The 19214-nt window shown below is 43.0% G+C and overlaps 2 protein-coding genes and 1 long non-coding RNA gene across 6 annotated transcripts in view; 2 read left to right on the top strand and 1 right to left on the bottom strand.

Annotated features, from left to right (window-relative positions):
* The window catches only part of LOC116725443 (dual specificity protein phosphatase CDC14AB-like), a 25046-nt gene extending 22857 nt beyond the window's left edge, over positions 1-2189 (top strand). For all 4 annotated transcript variants that reach the window (XM_032571498.1, XM_032571500.1, XM_032571499.1 and 1 more), the window contains one exon: positions 1111-2189. Coding sequence is in view for 2 of the 4 variants with exons in the window: in XM_032571501.1 (XP_032427392.1) it covers positions 1111-1159 (49 nt within the window). In the remaining 2 variants the exon portion in view is untranslated. The remainder of the gene's footprint in view (positions 1-1110) is intronic.
* LOC116725447 (uncharacterized) overlaps positions 1-16470 on the bottom strand; it is a 19304-nt gene extending 2834 nt beyond the window's left edge. The window contains exons 1-2 of the long non-coding RNA XR_004340404.1: positions 16281-16470; positions 2535-2539 (exon numbers count right to left, since the gene is read on the bottom strand). This is a non-coding gene — a long non-coding RNA (uncharacterized LOC116725447). The remainder of the gene's footprint in view (positions 1-2534; positions 2540-16280) is intronic.
* LOC116725442 (vascular cell adhesion protein 1-like) lies at positions 3662-19214 on the top strand. The gene is made up of 10 exons (XM_032571497.1): positions 3662-4499; positions 7740-8042; positions 8119-8409; positions 8649-8900; positions 9775-10041; positions 10146-10421; positions 12890-13192; positions 13887-14159; positions 17742-18002; positions 18082-19214. Exons 1-10 carry the CDS (start codon positions 4235-4237, stop codon positions 18240-18242), a joined length of 2652 nt encoding a protein of 883 aa, XP_032427388.1. The 5' UTR covers positions 3662-4234; the 3' UTR covers positions 18243-19214.

Below are 19214 nucleotides of genomic sequence, written 5' to 3'. Positions count from 1 at the left end.
GAATCCTGAGAGTTTCATCCTAAAAACAGAACATTATTCACAAATATTTCTGTTTTTCTACTGAACTCATGTTTAACATCCAGTCCACTTTTTGGTCCCTGATTTTGTAATTAAAGAAAGAAGCTAATTATTAATCAGTTAGCCGATATATCGGCTCTGCACTGCATTGATCCTTCACTGAAAATGATTCAGTTTTCACTGAGAGGCTGTTACTGCATGTTAGTTAAAAAATGCTTATTGTCTTATTTAAAAATGAGTTTAATTGTTTTATTTTCATCTTTCTGTTAATAAAATTGTCTAAAATAATTTTCAGTGGTGAAATGAAAAGTCTGCAGATTTTATTGTGATTAATTGGTAATTCGTCACAATAATCGATTACTAAATTATCCGCTGTACGGCTCAGTGACTTTGTGGCGACAGTGGACAGGAAAGATTCCTTTTTAACTTTAAAGCTGCAGTTTGTAACTTTTTCCAGTTTGTCGTTTGTTTTTGTAATATATTTTTATCCGTTTAACTTTTCTAAAAGGTTTTTTTACGTATTTGTTTAAACTGTCATCAAGTCGTAGCAGTTTAACATGATGATCTGTGAACAGATCGATCTCCTTCCTGAGCTTTTACCATCTGAAGAAACGCACCAGAAATGATCAATCAGAGCAGGGAGGCGGGGCTTAGTGCTGTCAATCATTTTCATAAAAGTGCTGCTAAACAACTTAGTTACATAAATATTGTTTATCCTCCGTCATCAGTTGCTATGCTACCTAGCATTAGCATTCACAACAGGCTATGCTAGCTGCAGCGTAGCAGAGAGAAAGAGCCACACAAGGGTGATTGGCAGCGCTAAGCCCCGCCTCCCATCCCTGATTGGTTGTTTCTAGTGAGCACAGATTATCAGTTTCGTTTTAAACTGTAACGGCATGAGACACCGTCTACAAATATGTGAAATATATATTTTTATTAAGTTTCCACACTGCAGCTTTAACTGGGGTAAACTGGATCAGAACCAGGCTCGGTTGGCCCGGTTCTGAAGTCAAACAGACTGAATGATTTTTCGTTAAACTAAACTGAATGTTTCCCGTTTGACTCAAAACGTTTCTGTGTTTTCTCCTCCAGTCTCTTCAGTCGGAATACATCCAGTACTAGAACCTGCAGCCCGACCTGAGGGTCCAGAACCGGGCCCTCCTCCGATTCCGACAGCGCCAGCTTTGAATCGGGAACCCGAATAAACCGGCGAGAGCTGGACTCTGGACTCAGACTGTATGTGAGCGAAGCTGTGTGTAAATGTGACCCGATCGGCTCCTCAAGCGTTTTTAACAGAACAACTCGGGCTTCAAGTGTTTTTGTTTTCTTTTGGTTTTGATAAACGGGGAGGGTCAGCTGATCGGTGGCTCGCCCCGTCGCCATGGTTACAGTATTTACGTCCAGTTTTGGTGAAGACGGGAACTCAGGACTTCGGTCTGAAACGCCTTAGAGAAGCTTTAAAAAACAGGAACTTTTATCGTTAACGGACTGAAAATAAAGACGGTTTTGTTTCTCAGGTTCAGATTTACACCAGCATAAAAAAAGAAAGAAAGTTTTATCTGTTTTCATGTTGACGCCTCCATCATGCCTGGAAAATAATGAAATGAGCAGCAAAACTTTAACTAGGCTAAATGTAGATTTAGTTGCCATGGAGACGTGAGCAGAAGTGTAGTTCGAGTGTCGTTTTTACGGTCGGACTGAACAGTTTTACCAGCATAAACCAGCAGCTGCCTGTAGGGGGCGCTCAGCGGATCACATCACTGTTTTATTTTAATGTTTACTAATCGACTCGTCTTAAAAAATGTTAAATGTGTTTTTTTGTAAGCCGGAAACGTCCGAGTCCGTCCGTTTTTTCCCTCGGCTGAAGAAGTTCTGGATCCTTCCAATAATCAGGTCCAAAGGCTCGGTTCCGACCCGCATCGCACCTCCAGCTGGGAGAGTTCGGACCGGAGCCGCAGTTTCAAACGGGCCCTGAGTGCCTTCAACACGTTATCATGAAGAAGAGACTTTTATTGTGGCGGTCCCCAACAGGAAGTTGTGTGGCTGCTGTTTTAACCATGAATGTTTTTCATCTGTATTTATGTCACTGAGACTTTAAAGGAAGTCAGAAAATAATGTTTTCTCTCAACTGAACGAAGAGTTTCTACACGAATAAAAACAGGAAACAATCATTATTTTTCTCTTTATTTGAGTCGAAGCTTCTATAAGAATAAGAACGGAAAATAGAATAATTATATTCATGTTTGAGTCAAACTGTTTTTTTACAAATTAAAACAGGAAGTAGAATAATTATTTATCAGTTTATTTGAGTTTCTCCAGTTTGGAGTCTGGTTGGTGTGAATTTACATCGTTTTGCTCTGGTCGGAAATTCATCGTTTTTCTATAAATCTGATGAGAAATGAACTGAGGATTCTGGGAAATGGAGTTTGTGCAGGAAAAGAATAAAACCTCAGTGGAAAGAAACTAGTTACATTTACTCTAGTTACATTTACTCTAGTTACATTTACTCTAGTTACATTTACTCTAGTTACTGTAATTAAGTACAAAAACTCAGTAGTTTGTTTTTTAATTTGTTTGCAAAAGCTGAATTTTTAGTTTTACTTGATCTTGTTCTGAGTGAAGCATTTTAGTCACTTTTGAAGTCATATTTGGTAACGACTAAAAATATAAATAATGAAAATAATTTTTTAAAATCTAAATAAAAAAAATATATTTCATTTATTTTGGATTTTTATTTGTAAAGTGTTTGCTTTAATTAAACAGTCGTTCTTACATTGTCATCTTCTGCTCAAAGTAACTTTTAAAGTAAAATTTACTACAGTAAGATTTTACAGTGATTACTTGTTCAGTTTAATTTTTAAACTCTTTCCACCTCTGAACTTTGAGTTGATTCTGATCACATGATGCTGATCAATAAATCGTCTCTCAGTTAATCATCTGAAAAGCCGTTTTATTTTTAAATATGTCAAACTTTTACAGCAGTTTCTAAATGTGTCAAAATAAGAAGAAAATCAGATTTTCTCTTCATAAAGTTAAAATTATCCAACTTCAGAACAAATCAGACAGAAACTGATTTTTATTAACGGTTACGATTAAGTGGAAATAAAAAAGTCTGAAAGTGAAATTAGTTTCATTTTGAACTGGTTGGAAATGTTTACATGTATTTTAAATAAAACTTCAAGAAATAAATAAAATCTATTCCTGGTTCAAAAGTGATCCAATAATTATTTTGTGTCACAAATTTAGCCAATAAAGTTGATTCTGATTAAAATCCTGTTTTTATTTTCATAAAATGACATTTAATTATTTACTTATTATTAAGTAAATTTATTAAATTATTGAAACAGTTTATTGACAGATAAATATGTTTATTTTAATACATTTTATTTTATTTCAGTAATAATCTCTACAGCAGAGAATACAAGTAATTAAAACACCATGCCATATATTTATTTAATGACTCATTAATTAATTGAATTGTCTCTTTTTGAATCATTTAGTTTTGTCTCATTTAATCTCATTTCTTCTGATAAACTAACTTTAAATGTTTTATTGTTTAGATGGAAACAGATTTAATTGGAGCTGTTAATGAAGCTAAAGCTTTTTTATTTGAATAAAATGACATTTAATTTTATATTTTCATAATGATTAAAACAGTTCAATTGCAGACAAATTCATTTATTCCCAATTAAATTTGATCTCTTTACAATACAGATAAACAACAAAAATGACAAAACAGCAACAAGTAATTAAAACACCTCATCTAAAAATGTTTAATTACTGATTAATTCACTGAATTGTCTCTTTTTGCCCTTTATTTAGTTTGATGTTCCATCTTTTGTCTCATTTAATCTTTTTTTTCTGATAAACTAACAGATCATTTAGACGTTTTGTTGTTTGGATGAGAAACAATTTAATCAGTTAATCTATTTTTATATAAACTAACTGGTTTGGTATTTAAATGTTTTGTTATTTAGATGAGAAACAGATTGAATTCCTGAAACTGAAGTTGCGTTCAGGAACATGAACATTCAGAGTCCAGACAGAAAAGCTGCTCATAATGAAAGTGAAAACCTGTTCTCCTTCCGTCCAGCAGAGGGCGCAGTGGCCTCCTGCATGAAAACCTGTTGTCCTTCCGTCCAGCAGAGGGCGCAGTGGCCTCCTGCATGAAAACCTGTTGTCCTTCCGTCCAGCAGAGGGCGCAGTGGCCTCCTGCATGAAAACCTGTTGTCCTTCCGTCCAGCAGAGGGCGCAGTGGCCTCCTGCATATAAAGGCTGCCGATCAGAGGGGGGCGTTTCTGTGGGGGCTTCATGTGTCGAGCTCATTTTCTGCTTCAGACTCAGAGACAGGAGCACAAAGGAGACGCTGCTGCTGCTGCGTCCATCCATCCGTCCATCCAGCCGTCCATCCATCCATCCGTTCATCCAACCGTCCATCCAGCTGTCCAGCAGGATGGACGGCTGCCTTCAGCTCCTCTCAGGTGAGATTCTGCTTCCTGTTTATGATCAGAAAACTGTTTTTTTTTTCCTTTCATTGAAGCGTCTCAGCTGCTCTGATTTCATTTGAATAATAAAAGCGAAGCGGCAGAATCTCTGTTTAACATAAAAATGGCTCCAAATGATTCAATTAATGCAAATATCAGTTTATCTGAGGCTTTGATCATCAGCTGATCAGCTGATAGGTTCACAATCAGCTGATTAATTCATCAAAATGTTGAAGATAATCACTGATTTCTGTTAAATCAATCTAACTTAGGGCTGTTTTTTATGGTAATATTTAATGATCATGTTTTCCTCTCGTTATTCGTCTCGTTTCTGAGAGTCAAAGCTGTGTTTTTCTGCCCGGATCCGGTTCGGTTCTGTTTGTTTTCAGTGTTTGTTTTCAGTGTTTGCTGCTGATTTAAGCGTCAGAGTTCAGCCGTTTGAAACCGGTGTGTTTGAGCTGCAGGATTTAACGTGTGAATGCTGAACTGTGGGGAAGAATTCAACCCCATCAAAGGTTTTTAAATAAAAAACATCTGTTTCTACATCATCATTTCATTTATTTAGAGGAAAAACTGTCAAAACCAAAATGATCCTCTGTGTTCCTATTTGCCATTCACTTGTTTAAGTCACATAAAGAAGGGATTTGAGTCTAAATGCTCACAGTAACTGCATTTTAAATTTATTTTTATTTCTTGATGCTTTTATTGAACAAACAGTGGAGAAAATAAAACTAGTAAATCCTGACAGTAAGGACAGTTTTTGGGATCTTTTTTTTCTTTAGGGGGTCTTTTGTGGGCTCCCTTATATGACAGCAGGCTGACAGGAAAGGGGGAAGGAGAGGAGGGGAAGACATGCGGCAAATATCGTCGGGTCCGGGAGTCGAACCTGCGACGAGGACTCAAGGCCTCCAAATACGGGTCGCGCTAACCGCTACGCCACCACGGCACGCCTGGTTTTTGGGATTTTTAACATCATAATTTGTATTTATCATCAAAATGACAAAATTTCTTGTCATTATAAGAAATTTATCATAGTTTTTTGATCTTCGTCCTGCTGCAGAAATGTTTTTCCGTAGGTAAAAACGTTAAATTGTTCATCTTTTGCTCCTTTTTTGTCTCAAAATTTTTCCCCAAACGTCTCCAGAACCAGAACAAGTTTTTGGCACAAGTGAGGAATTACACTTCAGTTTTTATCCCTCACTGCGTTCAGACATTAAATATAAATAAATATAAATATGTAATCATAAGCTTTGCTGTTGATTCTGTGGGAAAGAAGGATCTCCAGTAGCAGTCAGTCTCGCAACCTATCTGAAGAGACCTCTGACTGAAGGTCTCGCTATCATCATCACATGCTAACAGCTAATATCCAATATTCCTCAGTAACACTTCCTGGATGACATCATCAGTCGTTAGCTAGCTCTACTAATCCGCCTCCTTTGCTGTTGCAGCTTCTCTTGAACTTCCTCCTTCTCTCTCTCTTCGCATCCGTTCAGGCTCCTTTTCAACTCCTCTGGGGTTTGGGGTCGTAGTTCAGGGATTATTTGAGCTTTTGAAATGCTAATCACCGGCCTCCTGTTGTAAAAAAAACACACAGAAAAATAACATTGTTGCCATGGCTACGGATCATAACAACTGTCCAAAAATTTTAAAAAAGTGTCGGAGCAAAAATCTCATTGCTGCTCAACATCCAGAACCAGAAGGAATAATGACTAGAAAAGTTTTTATAGATTCAATCCATTTATTCATAATGATTTTTTTATTTTTGTTTTTTGCAGGATTAAAGATTAAAGTTATCAAAATAATTTTTTGCACAAATTAAACGAGACATTTTAGTGTCTTTTCTCAAACTGCTGCAGTTTTTACTCACCTGCAGATTTCTGCCTCAGAATCATCTGAATACTTTCTATCTTTTTTATCATTTTACTTTCATTTCTTTAGTTGGGAAATCTGTTGTTATGACCTTTTCTTCCTGGACTAAAATCGCTCTGATTGTCTCGTGTTTCCGTTCATGTGGACAGGAGGAACCCAGCCAGAACCCACGGCTGCTGAAATCACCTCTGGCATCATGATTATCCTTACAACTGTCAGGTTAAAGAGGCCCCTGCTGGCCCCCTGCTGGGCCCCGTTGGCCCCCTTCTGGGCCCCATTGGCCCCTTTTGGCCCCATCAGTCATCCACCATACGTCTGTTCTGTAGGCTCAATTTGTTTCAGTTTCTTTGGTTAAATCTGTGTGAAATCCCCAAAAATAAAACAGTTTGACCAACTAGGATTCTAGTTTCTCTGTCACTTCAGACTTTAAATCAGCGGTGTCCAAAGTGCGGCTCAGGGGCCACTTCTGGCCCTTGGGCTGATTTGTTGCGGCCCCGGTGGATACAGATGGAGATCTTTTATTTGTAATCAGGGAAAAATTATGTTTTGTGCAACACAAAGTTTTCATCTTTTATAACAAGTAGAACCAAGTAAATCCAAAGTCTTTTACTGAAAAGTCGATTTTGCTGCATTTGCTTCATTTATTAAACTCGGCTGAAAATGGAAAACGTTTTGAAAGAACGTGACCCAAATCCTGTTCTTAGAAATGAAATTAAATTTGTTCAATCGAGCCCAAATAATTTTAAAGGAGTTTTGGATAAATAATGACTAAAATCCCATTTAGTACCAAAAAGAAAACCCACATAAAAACAGACTATTTATTTGCTTTATTTTATTTTGTTGGTGTTTTCTTGGCTTATGAGTATTTTAGACAAACGTGATAAAAAGTTTGGACACCCTGCTTTAAAGTGACCCGTTATGGAAAATTAAAGTTTTGTGCTTCATCTGTTTCTAAAAACGACCCGAGTGCTTAAAAAAACACCCAGGTGTTTTTTTGTTAATGTTTTTGGTGTCTGGAAAATTTGCCATTTCAAAAATCTCCCGATTCTTTTTTTTTCTTTTTTTTTTAAGTGACAATTTACAGGGACTACGTCGTTTCCTAGCAACCATAGAGCTCCAGCATGTTTGGTCAGCTGGTTGTCCTGCTGGATGCGCTGTACGACTGAAGGAAAAGAAAATAGTTTTGTTGCTGACTTACCATCCAGAAACTACTTGCTGCATTCCTCTGGGTTGTTCAGGAGGCTCCACTTCTGCTTTTCAAACATACTCGGTTGTATAGTTGCGCATCTGTTGTCAGTTTAAGAATGATTTTGTGCCAAATGTAATGTTCTATCCTCACCTGTCCTGATTTGCTGTTTCGCTCCGCAGTCGTGCTGCTGATGTCATCGTGGTGCGTTCAGGGCCTCCGGGTCAGCCTGTCGCCCAGGCGGCCTCTGCTCCGGCTCGGCTCCCACCAGCACATGGTCTGCCAGGTCCACGACTGTCCCACAGAACCGAGCATTACCTGGGCCACCGTCAACGACCGACCCCTGGGGGCGTCCATCAGCGCCAACAGAACCCACTCCACTCTGACCTTTGACCCCGTTAAGATAGAAGACGAAGGGCAGCTGACGTGTAAGGCCAGATGTGGAGATGGACGGGCGGAGAGCCGAGCCTCCGTCGGTGTTTACTGTGAGTTTCCGACCCGAGGCGAGTTTGGCCCGGCCGGGTTGCTGTTCCTGACGCCGTCTCCGTCCTCTGGTTCCAGCGTTCCCCTCGGACCCTGAGATCGCCGGGCAGGACCGCCTCAGAGACCGCGTGGAGGCGACCCTCACCTGCCGGGTGCCCAACCTGTACCCCGCCGGGGACCTGAACCTCACCTGGGTCCGAGGAGACACGGTTCTGAAGAGCACCAGAGGGTCTGGGTCCAGCTCCGTCCGCTTCCTGCCCCTCAGGGAGGATTCGGGAGGGAGCATCACCTGCAGGGCGACGCTGGAGCTGCCGGGTCTGCCGTCGGACTACAGGACCAGAGAGACCACCACAACCCTGAATGTCCGCTGTGAGTCAGACCTTCACTAACCGGGTCAGAACTTTCTGAGCCGTGATCAGACGGGGTGGAGAGTTGATCCGATTCTCTAAATTCCTCCATGTGATTCTCAGAATCCTCAGTCAGACTCCTGAAGTTCATCTTCAGTTTCAGTCTGACCCTGTGAATCAGTCAAAGCGTCAACCCGAGTCTGAAACCCTCAATTCAACATCTGAATTTCAGCTCTTCCTCCTCCTCTTCCTCCTCTGCAGATGCTCCAGGCCTCATGAACATCTCTGACCCGGTGGCGGTGATGTCCGGCTCGCCGCTAACTCTCAGCTGTTCTGCTGAGGGAAACCCCGAGCCGACCATCACCTGGACGGCAGGCGGTCGCCCTCTGCCCGGAGGTCGCGGAGGTCAGCTCATCCTATCGGCGGTGAAGCTTTCCGACGCCGGACGGTACGAGTGTGAAACCAGAAACTCAGAAGGAAACCAGACTGCAGATGTAAACGTCACAGTTTTAGGTAAGAGTGAACGTCTTGTTTCATTTGTAGCAGCGCTGCAGCGTGACGTCATGCTAACGATGACTAGCATTGGTTTTAGCTGTCAAGTTGTCAATATAAAGTGGTAAATCTTAAACTTATGCATCATACGTAAAAGGAACTGGGACGCAGTGCTTTACTGCTTATTGTCAACACTACAACTAGATGACAAGGTCAGGAAAAAGTTTTAATTTAAAAAATTATGACGGAGAGGGAAGCAGCTCAGTTATGCTAGCTTGATTTTGACCAGCCTAACATGTAGATGTGCTGCAGAATTTTGTGTTTCGGTTCAGTTAAAAAAGAAAGGAAAACATCGACCCACATATTAACTCTGACAGATCATCAGTAGAGCAGGTGTTGCTAATGTACCACTGCTGTGTTAGATTAGCCAATAGCAGCTAATAGCTAATCTACCACAGCGAACGTTTATTAATAATAGCCTGAAAACGTAAAACTGTAACTGAATGTTCTGATTTTTTAGATCAGAACATTCAGTTCTGATCCCATGGGTCAGAACATTGGGAAACATGGGAAATGTTTTCTTGTTTTTTGGTGTTGAATCCTGATATGCTAGTGGAGCTGTTGTCAGTCAGTCGCTACAGCAACAAGAACAAGAAAAAAGAGACAATAGATTGGTTTTGAGTTATTTTTCCCTTTGCTGCCATGAATTACTAACAGCTTCACCATCCAGGTGTCATTTAGTCAGCGGTTCTACCGCAGCGGCGCCGCTACGGATGGCAAGGAAAAGAATCATCTTCTTGCCTTCCAGCATGCGTGAAATTTCCAGATGTGGACAATAACATGCCATAGTCTTTTTTTGTAGTCCTCATTGTCTTCTTCCTGTTTTCTCGCTTAGCTCCGCCCACCAGCACCTCCCTCTCAGTGGATCCAGGTGAGGAGGTGGTGGAGGGCCAGCAGGTGAATTTCACCTGCAGCTCTGAAGGAGCTCCGCCTCCCAGCCTGGTCCTGAGGAGAAAAGGGGAGGAACTTCTGAGGACTGACTCCACCCCCCTGCTCAGCTTCAGCCTTCCCTCCGTGTCCCTGGAAGACTCCGCCCACTACGAGTGTGAAGCCTCCAACCAGTATGGCTCCCAGCAGGAGTCCAGGTCTATCACTGTGAGCGGTACGTTTCAGCTGACCGACCGGACCGTGATCCTGCTGGATCCTGCTGGATCCCTCTGGATCCTGTTGGACCTGGACTCACTCTCTCCATCCCTCTCTCCTCAGCTCACCCGCTGCAGCTGTATTCCAGTCCTCAGGTGTCAGCGGAGCGCGGCTCGGCTCTGATCCTCACCTGTAACGCCTCTGGCTGCCTCCACCCGCCTGCCTTCAGCTGGAGGAGGACGGACCGGAACCGGACCCTCCTCCAGAGGACGGAGCCGCAGGATGGCCAGTCCCACCTCCACCTGCTGAACCTTGACCTCCGGCATCAGGGAGGCTACAGCTGTGAGGCCGAGTGCGACTCGGTCATCAGGACCAGAGAGATCCACGTCCAGGTCTACTGTGAGTCCGACCCGCATGTTTCAGCCGGTGATGATGGGGGGAATTTGGAGGAAGTCCTACTTAACTGTTTAATGCACACTGGGGGGTAGAGCTGTCGCTAAAGGTCATAGCACAAATCATAGACATTAGTTCTGCTAATGCTAAACTCGCTATAGCAGCGTAATAATTATTGGACGCGTGAAGCATAAACACCAGTTCAGCTAAAGCGCCACATCAACATGGTAATTAGTAGAAGCTAATGCTAAAGCACTAATTAGAAACACTAGTTCCGCTAACGCTAAGGCGTTATGCCAACATAGTAGCTAGTAGAAGCTAATGCTAAACTGAAACCTCATTCGGTCAAACTTTTGTAAAATTACAGTTCAGTTTAGCTGGAAAAATTAAATCGGGGGAAGCTAGGCGCGCCAATCGTTTTCAAAGTTAACTGAAGTGCTAAACATAAAATTAGCTTTGCTATTAATGCATTAGCGCCACTGGTACCACAATATGATGCTGCTACCGTTCTCATCATGACCTTTTCCTTCACACATTTCTTTACACAATAAAACTTTTCCAGAGGTTTTATTTAGAGAAGCTTCCTTTTTCTGTCTGATTATTTAGTAAAGGTCTCTAGTGCCAGAAAAGTAACAAATGTAATCTCATGTGCCCTTGAAGATGATGATCAGTTGTTATAAAATAAATGATTAAAAGCCTAACTTACTGTCATGTTCATGCTGATAATTGAATATAAAACATATAAACCCCCTGATGAGGATGTTAATATTTCCAGCAGTCTGGGTATCAGCAGTGGGAGTTTGGCTTCCTGCCTGCTGACTTCAGAGGTTAAAAAGGAAACAGAAACGGCTCATAAATCAGAAATTACTTTCTTTTTTTCTCTGGAACAAACTGTAAAAAGCTGAGAGGAAATCATTCCAGCATCAATCTGCAGGAGTGAGTTTCATTCTGATACGCTGCTGCAGCTCAGCCTGCCGGGACGAGTTCAGGATGAAGGTTGAAGGTCGGAAAGTTTTACATTGTTGATTTGCTCCCAGAGAGAACAGCAGCGTTTCCTGACGCAGGCCGTTAACACCTCCTACTGTTGGCTTTTAAAGCACAACCGCTGTGGGGTCCGGTTTCTGGAAATAGAAGTGAATAAAGTTTAACTGGAAGCAGCAGCAGCAACAGCAGCAACAGCAGCAGCAGCAACAACAGCAGCAACAGCAGCAACAGCAACAACAGCACCAGCAGCAACAACAACAACAGCAACTGCAGCAACAGCAGCAGCAGCAACAACAGCAACAGCAGCAGCAACTGCAGCAGCAACTGCTCTGGTTGTTTATATTAAACCTGAAAACTGAAGGAGAGATGAACAGAAAAAGACCCAACGCAGCTGCTGAGCTTGAGAAAAGTTCATTTTCTCCACCGTTTTCCTTCAGCTGCAGGTTGAGCTGAGCGGCTCTGACTGACGGGACGCGACCCGGCATGAGGAAGGCAAACAGAACCAACCGGCCCACGCACGCTGCAACCTGTCAGCAAGACTCTCAGCTGAAACGGCTTCATCCGGCCACGAAGCCAAAATCCCCCGTTATGGCTGATGGTCGGCTTTATGACAACATAATTAATCAGAGATGCTTTAAAGCAGAAGTCTGGTTTAAAGACACTGGAACAAAATCCAACCTGGTTCAGCCGGTGCAAAAAGAAATGGTTTCAAAAGTTTGGAATAAAAACAAAAAGGGGAAAAAAATATTAATGAAGTCATTTAATAAGAAAATAGCAACTAATCGTAATTAATCGATCATCAAAATAAACTTTGAGGACTTTGCTAATTGATTAATTAACTTCTAAAAAAAAAGATCATTTTCTGAAAAAACAACACATTCAGAGCGATAAGACAAAACTATACAGAAAAGTGTAATAATTTAGCTTTTAGGATAAAAAAACTAAATTCTTCAGCTGTAAATATTTTCTACCCAAAGCTCATCTAGTGGCAGTTTTAGCTTCACCTGGTTCAAATTCTGGCAAAACGTACATACAGCCTGAGTAATGAATATTCAACAGAAGATAATATTTTCAAAAAATGTATCCAATTATTATTGAACAACCAGCTAACTGTATTTTCTCTAAACTTTTGCTGTCGACATTTTGCGTACCATCTGAAGGAGGATTATGGAGCGCCGTAATCTGACGTAAACTACGACACATCAGTTCTTCAGAAATAGATTCATAAGATGAAGAATCTTTATAATCTCAGTATGTTTTAAACACACAATATAGTTCCAGTTAATTTTAGTTTTTCCAGATTAAAATAAGAAATTTTACTGTTTTTCAGGCAATAAAATGTTTATTTTCTTATTTAAAAAGAAATAAAATTGTTTATTTGTGTCTTTTAATGTTTTTCTAATATTGTATAAAAAAGGTTAAGTGATAAACTTACAGTTTAAATAAATGAGCAGCTGGATGTTGAGTTCCTCTTACTGGTTTCTCTCCAGCGTTCCCATCTGACCCTGTTCTGGAGGATCCCGGTCCGGTCCAGCTGGGCCAGGAGGTCCAGCTGCGCTGTGATGTCACCGACATCTTCTCGGCCAATCAGCTGCGGTTCCGCTGGCTGTCGGGGAACCGGACTCTCATGGCGGAGATGCACAGGTTCTCCGGCTCCCTGCAGAACGTCTCGTCCATCCTGCAGCTGAAGGCGGAGGAGGCGGCGCGGGTCGTGACCTGCAGCGTGGAGCTGCTGACGGCGGACCGAGACGTCTGGAGGTCCAGAGGAACCAGCATCCCTCTGCAGATCCACTGTGAGTCTTTTGGGTTTCAGGGAATCCAGGCTCAAACTATCAATGGATTGAAATACTTTAGTAACCGATTTATCGCTAACTAGAGAATACAAACACCAGAAAGACAATTTGTTGGGAACAAAAACAACAGTCAGAGCAATAATTAAGTTAAAACTACAAAACATATAAACTACATTAGAGCTGCAGTCTGGAACCTTTATAAGAATATATGTTTGCATATTTGTCGAAGCTGTCACCATGTTGGGAAAGTTTGATATGAGACAGATAATCTGACAAAACTGAGCTCCTCCACCTCCTCCAAGCGCTAACTACAAACAGCCAGTCAGAGCCAGGAGGCGGGGCTTAGCGCTGACAATCACCTCTCCTTGTGACTAGCATAGCCTGTAGTGAATGTTAGGTTAGTATATATATATATATATAATTTTTACAGTAACTGATGGTGACATATTGATTGTGCAATAAAACGGCACTATGTGACTTGAAAACATAATACTGCTGCTTTAAATCTAAAAACTGAAATAAAATGTGGTTCTTTAAAAATGATAATTTTCCTGAAGGAGACATTTGTTAAAAAATTTTATGTTGTTTTTTTTTAAGAGGTTTTCTAACTTTTGTAGCTCTACGAGAATCTTATTTAACTCCTGGTCAAAACTGGTTTTAGTTTTTGCTTCAGATTGTAATTTTTCTGTCCCAGATCCTCCGAGGTCGACCGTCCTGTCCGTCTGTCCAGGTGAGGAGGTGCTGGAGGGCCAGCGGGTGACGCTGACCTGCCGTTCGGACGGCGCTCCGCCCCCCGCCGTGGTGCTGAGGAGAAATGGGGAGGAGCTTCTGAGGAGCGACGCCAACTCCTCTTCCTCGCTTTCCCTCAGCATCTCCTCCACCCTGCTGGAGGAGTCGGGCCTCTACCAGTGTGAAGCCTCCAACCAGTACGGCTCCCAGTTGGTCTCCAATTTCATCACCGTCAAAGGTCAGAATACACATTCATGCTAACCTGCTAATAGCAGCTAATTAGCACTTAAACATTAAAACATTTAGAGCATCTTAATGTTCTGAATAGAAGCGCTAATTTACTTTGCTCTTTTCTAAACTTTCAGTGGAATAAAGTTTAACATCTGTGCTGCAGTTTGGTTATTAAGAATTCAAACAGTTTGACATTTATATTCATGCTCTTATTTTGAAGTGAGTGAAGGTTGAAAACCACTTTCCGGTGCAGCAAATGATCTTTATTCAGTACCCAGAATGCATTGGGAACAGTTTAAAAATCCACTGATGTGTTTTCGGATCAAAGCTACAGAGTTAGAAAACTCAACAAACTGAAACCGTGACGGAAACTTCGGTCCCAAAGAATCACGTCCAAACAGAACAGGAAGGCCTGCAGTAACACCTTTCACTCTTTTGAGGGCGCTATCCGACTCTGAAGCACTTGGATTTAGCACTTTAGCATTAGCTTCTGCTAATTACCATGTAGCATTAGCAGAACTAATATTTATGATCAGTGCTTTAGGATTAGCGCTACCAACTTTTTGATTAGCGGTTCCATCACTGCTGATGTACCAAAATATAATCCAGTGCAGCTAATTTCCTTCCTCCAATAACTTAACAGACTCCAGATCTCGTTTACAACCTCTGCAGACTTTCTCCCATCCAGTTCTCTGTTCTTCTTCTGCCGCCTGTTTCTTCTCCGTTCTGACGGGTTTTATTAAGGAAGTCGACCTCTGGCTGCTTTCCACAAGATGTTCGGACAGAAATAGACTCTGATCCCACTCCTGAGTCACGAGACTCTTGAGCCGTCAGCCGGCGGATCGAACTGGGTGTTGGTTTGATCTAAAGGCCCAGAAGTGTTTCAGTCAGAGGAGGCAAAGAAACGTAAAAAAGCCGACAAACCGTGACGAGCAAAACAAATCCTGACCTCCTAAACTTTACATTAATGTCACTGACGTATTTTCTGCCTGTTTTTGTGCCTTAGTTTAAAAGCAAAGGTTAAAGGTCGATGTGTTTTCTCTGTGGAGTGGACGGAAATATTAGCTATCTTTTAAAATAAATAAACTGGAGATCATTTTCATTTCAGATGTTCTGACGTTGTGATTTAGTAGAAATCTTTTCCTAAAGCTGTTTGATCTTCCAGGAAATTAGCACAAACCAGTTTGACCTCCAGTCTGATGACAGGTTGTTCGCTATCAGGTGATGATGTGCTGGTTAAAAGGTCAACCAGCAGGTCAAGAGGCCTCATCTGAAAGGCTTTGACCCGCTGCTGCTAACATTCTCGACCCGTCAGCAGAAACGCTGCCGGAAGACATTTCTGAGAAGCTCTTTGTCCAAAACGCTTCAGGTTTCTGCCAAACGCCGACAGGGCGACCAGCAAGCTGCTCCGCTCCCTGACGCCTCTCCTGACTGTTTTCGGTCAGAACCTCCTTAAAGTGTTGGAATTAGTCACAACATCGCCTCCCACTCGCTTCAGAGATTTATCACAGTTAATGTCAGCGTGCTGAGAGACGGCCGGAGCCTCGATCACTTCGGCCAGCAGCAGAGGATGAATCACCGCAGCAGCAGAGATTTTATAACCGCTTCCTCACAGCAGGAGACTTTTAAAAAGACAAACCGCAGCAAAACTCTGATGTGTCGCACATTATACCATTTTCTCTCGCATGTTGCAGAAAACTTTACAATGCCAGTTTACAGAAACAAACACCTACATACAGTAACTCTCCTGGTTACCTGGCCACCAGGTAGGAGGGTGGCTAGGTAACGAGGTGGGTAGGAGATTACCTTCTTACCTTAACACAGGGGGGCCCAAAGTGGGTCCTGGAGGCCCGGCATCCTGCATGTTTTAGTCTCTCCCTGGTTTAACACATCTGGATCCAATGGTGGCTGGTTAGAGGCCTTAGTAGAACATTGACCTGCTGAAAAGGTTGTTACTGCCACCAGGGAGAAACTAAACCATGCAGGATGCCGGGCCTCCAGGACCCACTTTGGGCCCTCCTGCCTTAACACATCCAGTCTTCTCGGTATTCAGATGTTGGAGATGTTCTCGTTGGCTTTGTCTCAACAAAGAGCTAGAGTTCATGCTGTCTGTAGGCTGAATGGTGACATACCGTCATCCCAGACAAGCTGGTGCTGAAGCTACTCGAGGTGGGGCTGCCCGCTTCACTGTGCCACTGGATCAGAGACTTCCTCACCAACAGGCCTCAGGTGGTGAGAATAAGTGGCTCAACATCGTCCCCACTGGTCCTCAACACAGGCACGCCGCAGGGCTGTGTGCTCAGCCCAGCTCTCTTCACCCTGTTTACACACGACTGCGTGGCCATCCACCCCACCAACACAGTCGTGAAGTTCGCGGACGACACAACAGTAGTGGGTCTCATTTCAGACAACAACGAGACCCACTACAGAGAGGAGATTCTGCAGCTCACTCAGTGGTGTTCAGCCAACAACTTGGTGCTGAACACAGGGAAGACCAAGGAGGTCATTGTGGATTACAGAAGGTCCAGGAGGACGGATCACACTCCCCTTCTCATAGATGGAGAAGTGGTGGAACGTGTGGACAACATCAAGTTCCTGGGCCTCCACATCACGTCTGACCTCTCCTGGAACACAAACACCTCCCACCTGGTGAAGAAAGCACAACAAAGGCTCTTCTTCCTCAGGAAACTGAGACGGGCTGGACTTTCCTCACGGCTGCTCGTGAACTTTTACAGGGCGATGATGGAGAGCATCCTCTGCCTCAACATGACTGTGTGGTACAGTAGCTGCACAGCACTGGAGAGGAAACAACTGACACGGGTGGTGAGAACAGCGCAAGGCATTGTGGGATGCCCCCTCCCAGACCTGGACTCCATTTACACAGACCGGGTCAAGAAGAGAGCTGGATCCATAGCCATGGATTCCAGCCACCCGGGCCACAGACTGTTTGTGCCGCTGCCATCAGGCAAGCGGTACAGGAATATATGGACTACAACAAATAGACTGAGAAACAGTTTCTTCCCCACAGCCGTCAGAGCCATTACTCCCTGCCGCCCCCCCCCTCCCACACATATCATAACCTCGCAGTCACACATACATATCCCCCCCCCCCACACAGCCATATTGTTCTGCACTTTGCACTGTCACATCATCTGTACTTTGCCATAATTGGACCTGCTGCTACTTCTTTGGATGGTTGAGTGCCTTTAGTTAATTTAGTTGTATATATTGTTATTATTATTATTGTGTGTTTGCTTATTTATACTGTATATATTTGACCTTTTGCCGGGAGCTGCAATGGAAATTTCGTTGAATTCTGTTCAATGACAATAAATGCTATCTATCTATCTATCTATCTATCTATCTATCTATCTATCTATCTATCTATCTATCTATCTATCTATCTATCTATCTATCTATCTATCTATCTATCTATCTATCTATCTACATAGATCGCTGCGTCATCAGCATGTCGGCGAATAGAGGATCATGTTTGGCTTTGAGCCTGAAGGAAGCAGAAAGGAGACCGGACAGGGCTGGGGTTGGACCCTACATAGTAACACCTCTGTTCTGGTTTCGTTTGGTTTAGCTCCCCCGAGGAACACTACCGTCCACATCTTTCCTTCTACGGAAGTCCAGGAGGGCCAAAATGTGACTGTGTGCTGCCAAACCATCAGCTTCCCTCCACCGGCGGTGATCCTGAAGAAGCTGAGCAACGGGACGGAGCTGTTCTCCACCAGCGGCACCTTCCTGTTGGTCAACGTCACTTCCAGCGACTCGGGCTTGTACCAGGTCAACGTCAGCAACGACCTGGGCTCCGAGGTCAGAGTCTTCAGCATCAGAGTCAGAGGTCAGTAGAATCACCAACTCACTAAACAAAGGCCTCGGGTCGCATTTCATTTGGTTTTTTGCTGGTATCTCTTTTGTAGAGGTCAGAACCGGATTTCCTCCCGGTTTGAGCATCATCCTCATCTCAGCCGCCGGCGTCGCCGCCGGGCTGACGGCCTCCGCTCTGATCCTCGACTACATGAGGAGATCCAGGAAGAAAGGCTTCTACCAGCTGCCGCAGTCCGCGCCGCCGTCAGCCTGAAGCTAGCAGTGAGCTAACAGACTCTAAAACATGGCTGCTTCTCCTTCGGCCCTCTGGGACATCTGAACGAGTTGCTGAAGTTTTACAGCCTTGGTGTCTGATAGCAGCAGGAAGAGGAGGCGGGGCTTTGAGTCGCTGAAATGTGGCGACGGAGCGACTGACTGAAGATGTGAGGAGGCGATCTCTGACGCTTTTCTGCTCTGATTTCCTGCATAACGTCGTCGTGTGACTGAAGCTAATCTCCCTCTGGATTCAAGCTTTCTCCAGAGGTCCCGCTTTTCCCAGCATACTTTGCTCCAATGCTGGTGTTTTCCCTCCCAGAGTTCCTGTTTTTAGTCACATTTAAATGTTTGAGATAATCAAAATTAATATCAAACAGAGATAAGAAGAGAAAACTGTTTGATAAGTTTATTTATTAAGGTAAAAAGTAACCAGACCAGCCTGGATTTTTGTTAAAGTATTTAACTCTCTTCTCAAATCAAAAACAATTTTTTGTAAATATCATTCGTTAGCTAAAAAGTTATCTGTGCTAGCCTTGTAGCACTAATCATTAGTATTAGTGCCTCTGATGCTAAAGTGCTACACCAGCATGGTATTTAGCAGAAGCTAATGCTAAAGCTAACTCCCGTGTTGCTTCGACACACTGAAACATTTAAACAGGTAAAAACCTGTCAGGATGTGAAAACCAAACTCTGCGTTTAAACGTGTCGCTGCCTTTTCCCCTAAACTCCATTTCTACCTCATCTTCCTTTGAACCTCTGTCACGAGCCCAGCGGTAACCATGGAAACGTAAATACTCCTTGCACATCTGGAAAGGCAGCTGTCCGCTCTGCTTGTATTTCCCAGCTGATGCTCCAGATCCATCTAAAAAGCTGAAATGTTTCGCTGTGTGTTTGGTACTGTCCTGTTTATTAGCTCTGCTCGGTTCCCCTCTCCTTGTTTTTAATAAAGATATTTATTTCCTGCCTCTTC

Source organism: Xiphophorus hellerii, chromosome 9, assembly GCF_003331165.1.
Source record: "Xiphophorus hellerii strain 12219 chromosome 9, Xiphophorus_hellerii-4.1, whole genome shotgun sequence".
In the NCBI taxonomy this organism is placed as follows: domain Eukaryota; kingdom Metazoa; phylum Chordata; class Actinopteri; order Cyprinodontiformes; family Poeciliidae; genus Xiphophorus; species Xiphophorus hellerii.
Note: the sequence above shows the minus strand (reverse complement) of the source record. Positions and strands in the feature narration are given on the sequence as shown.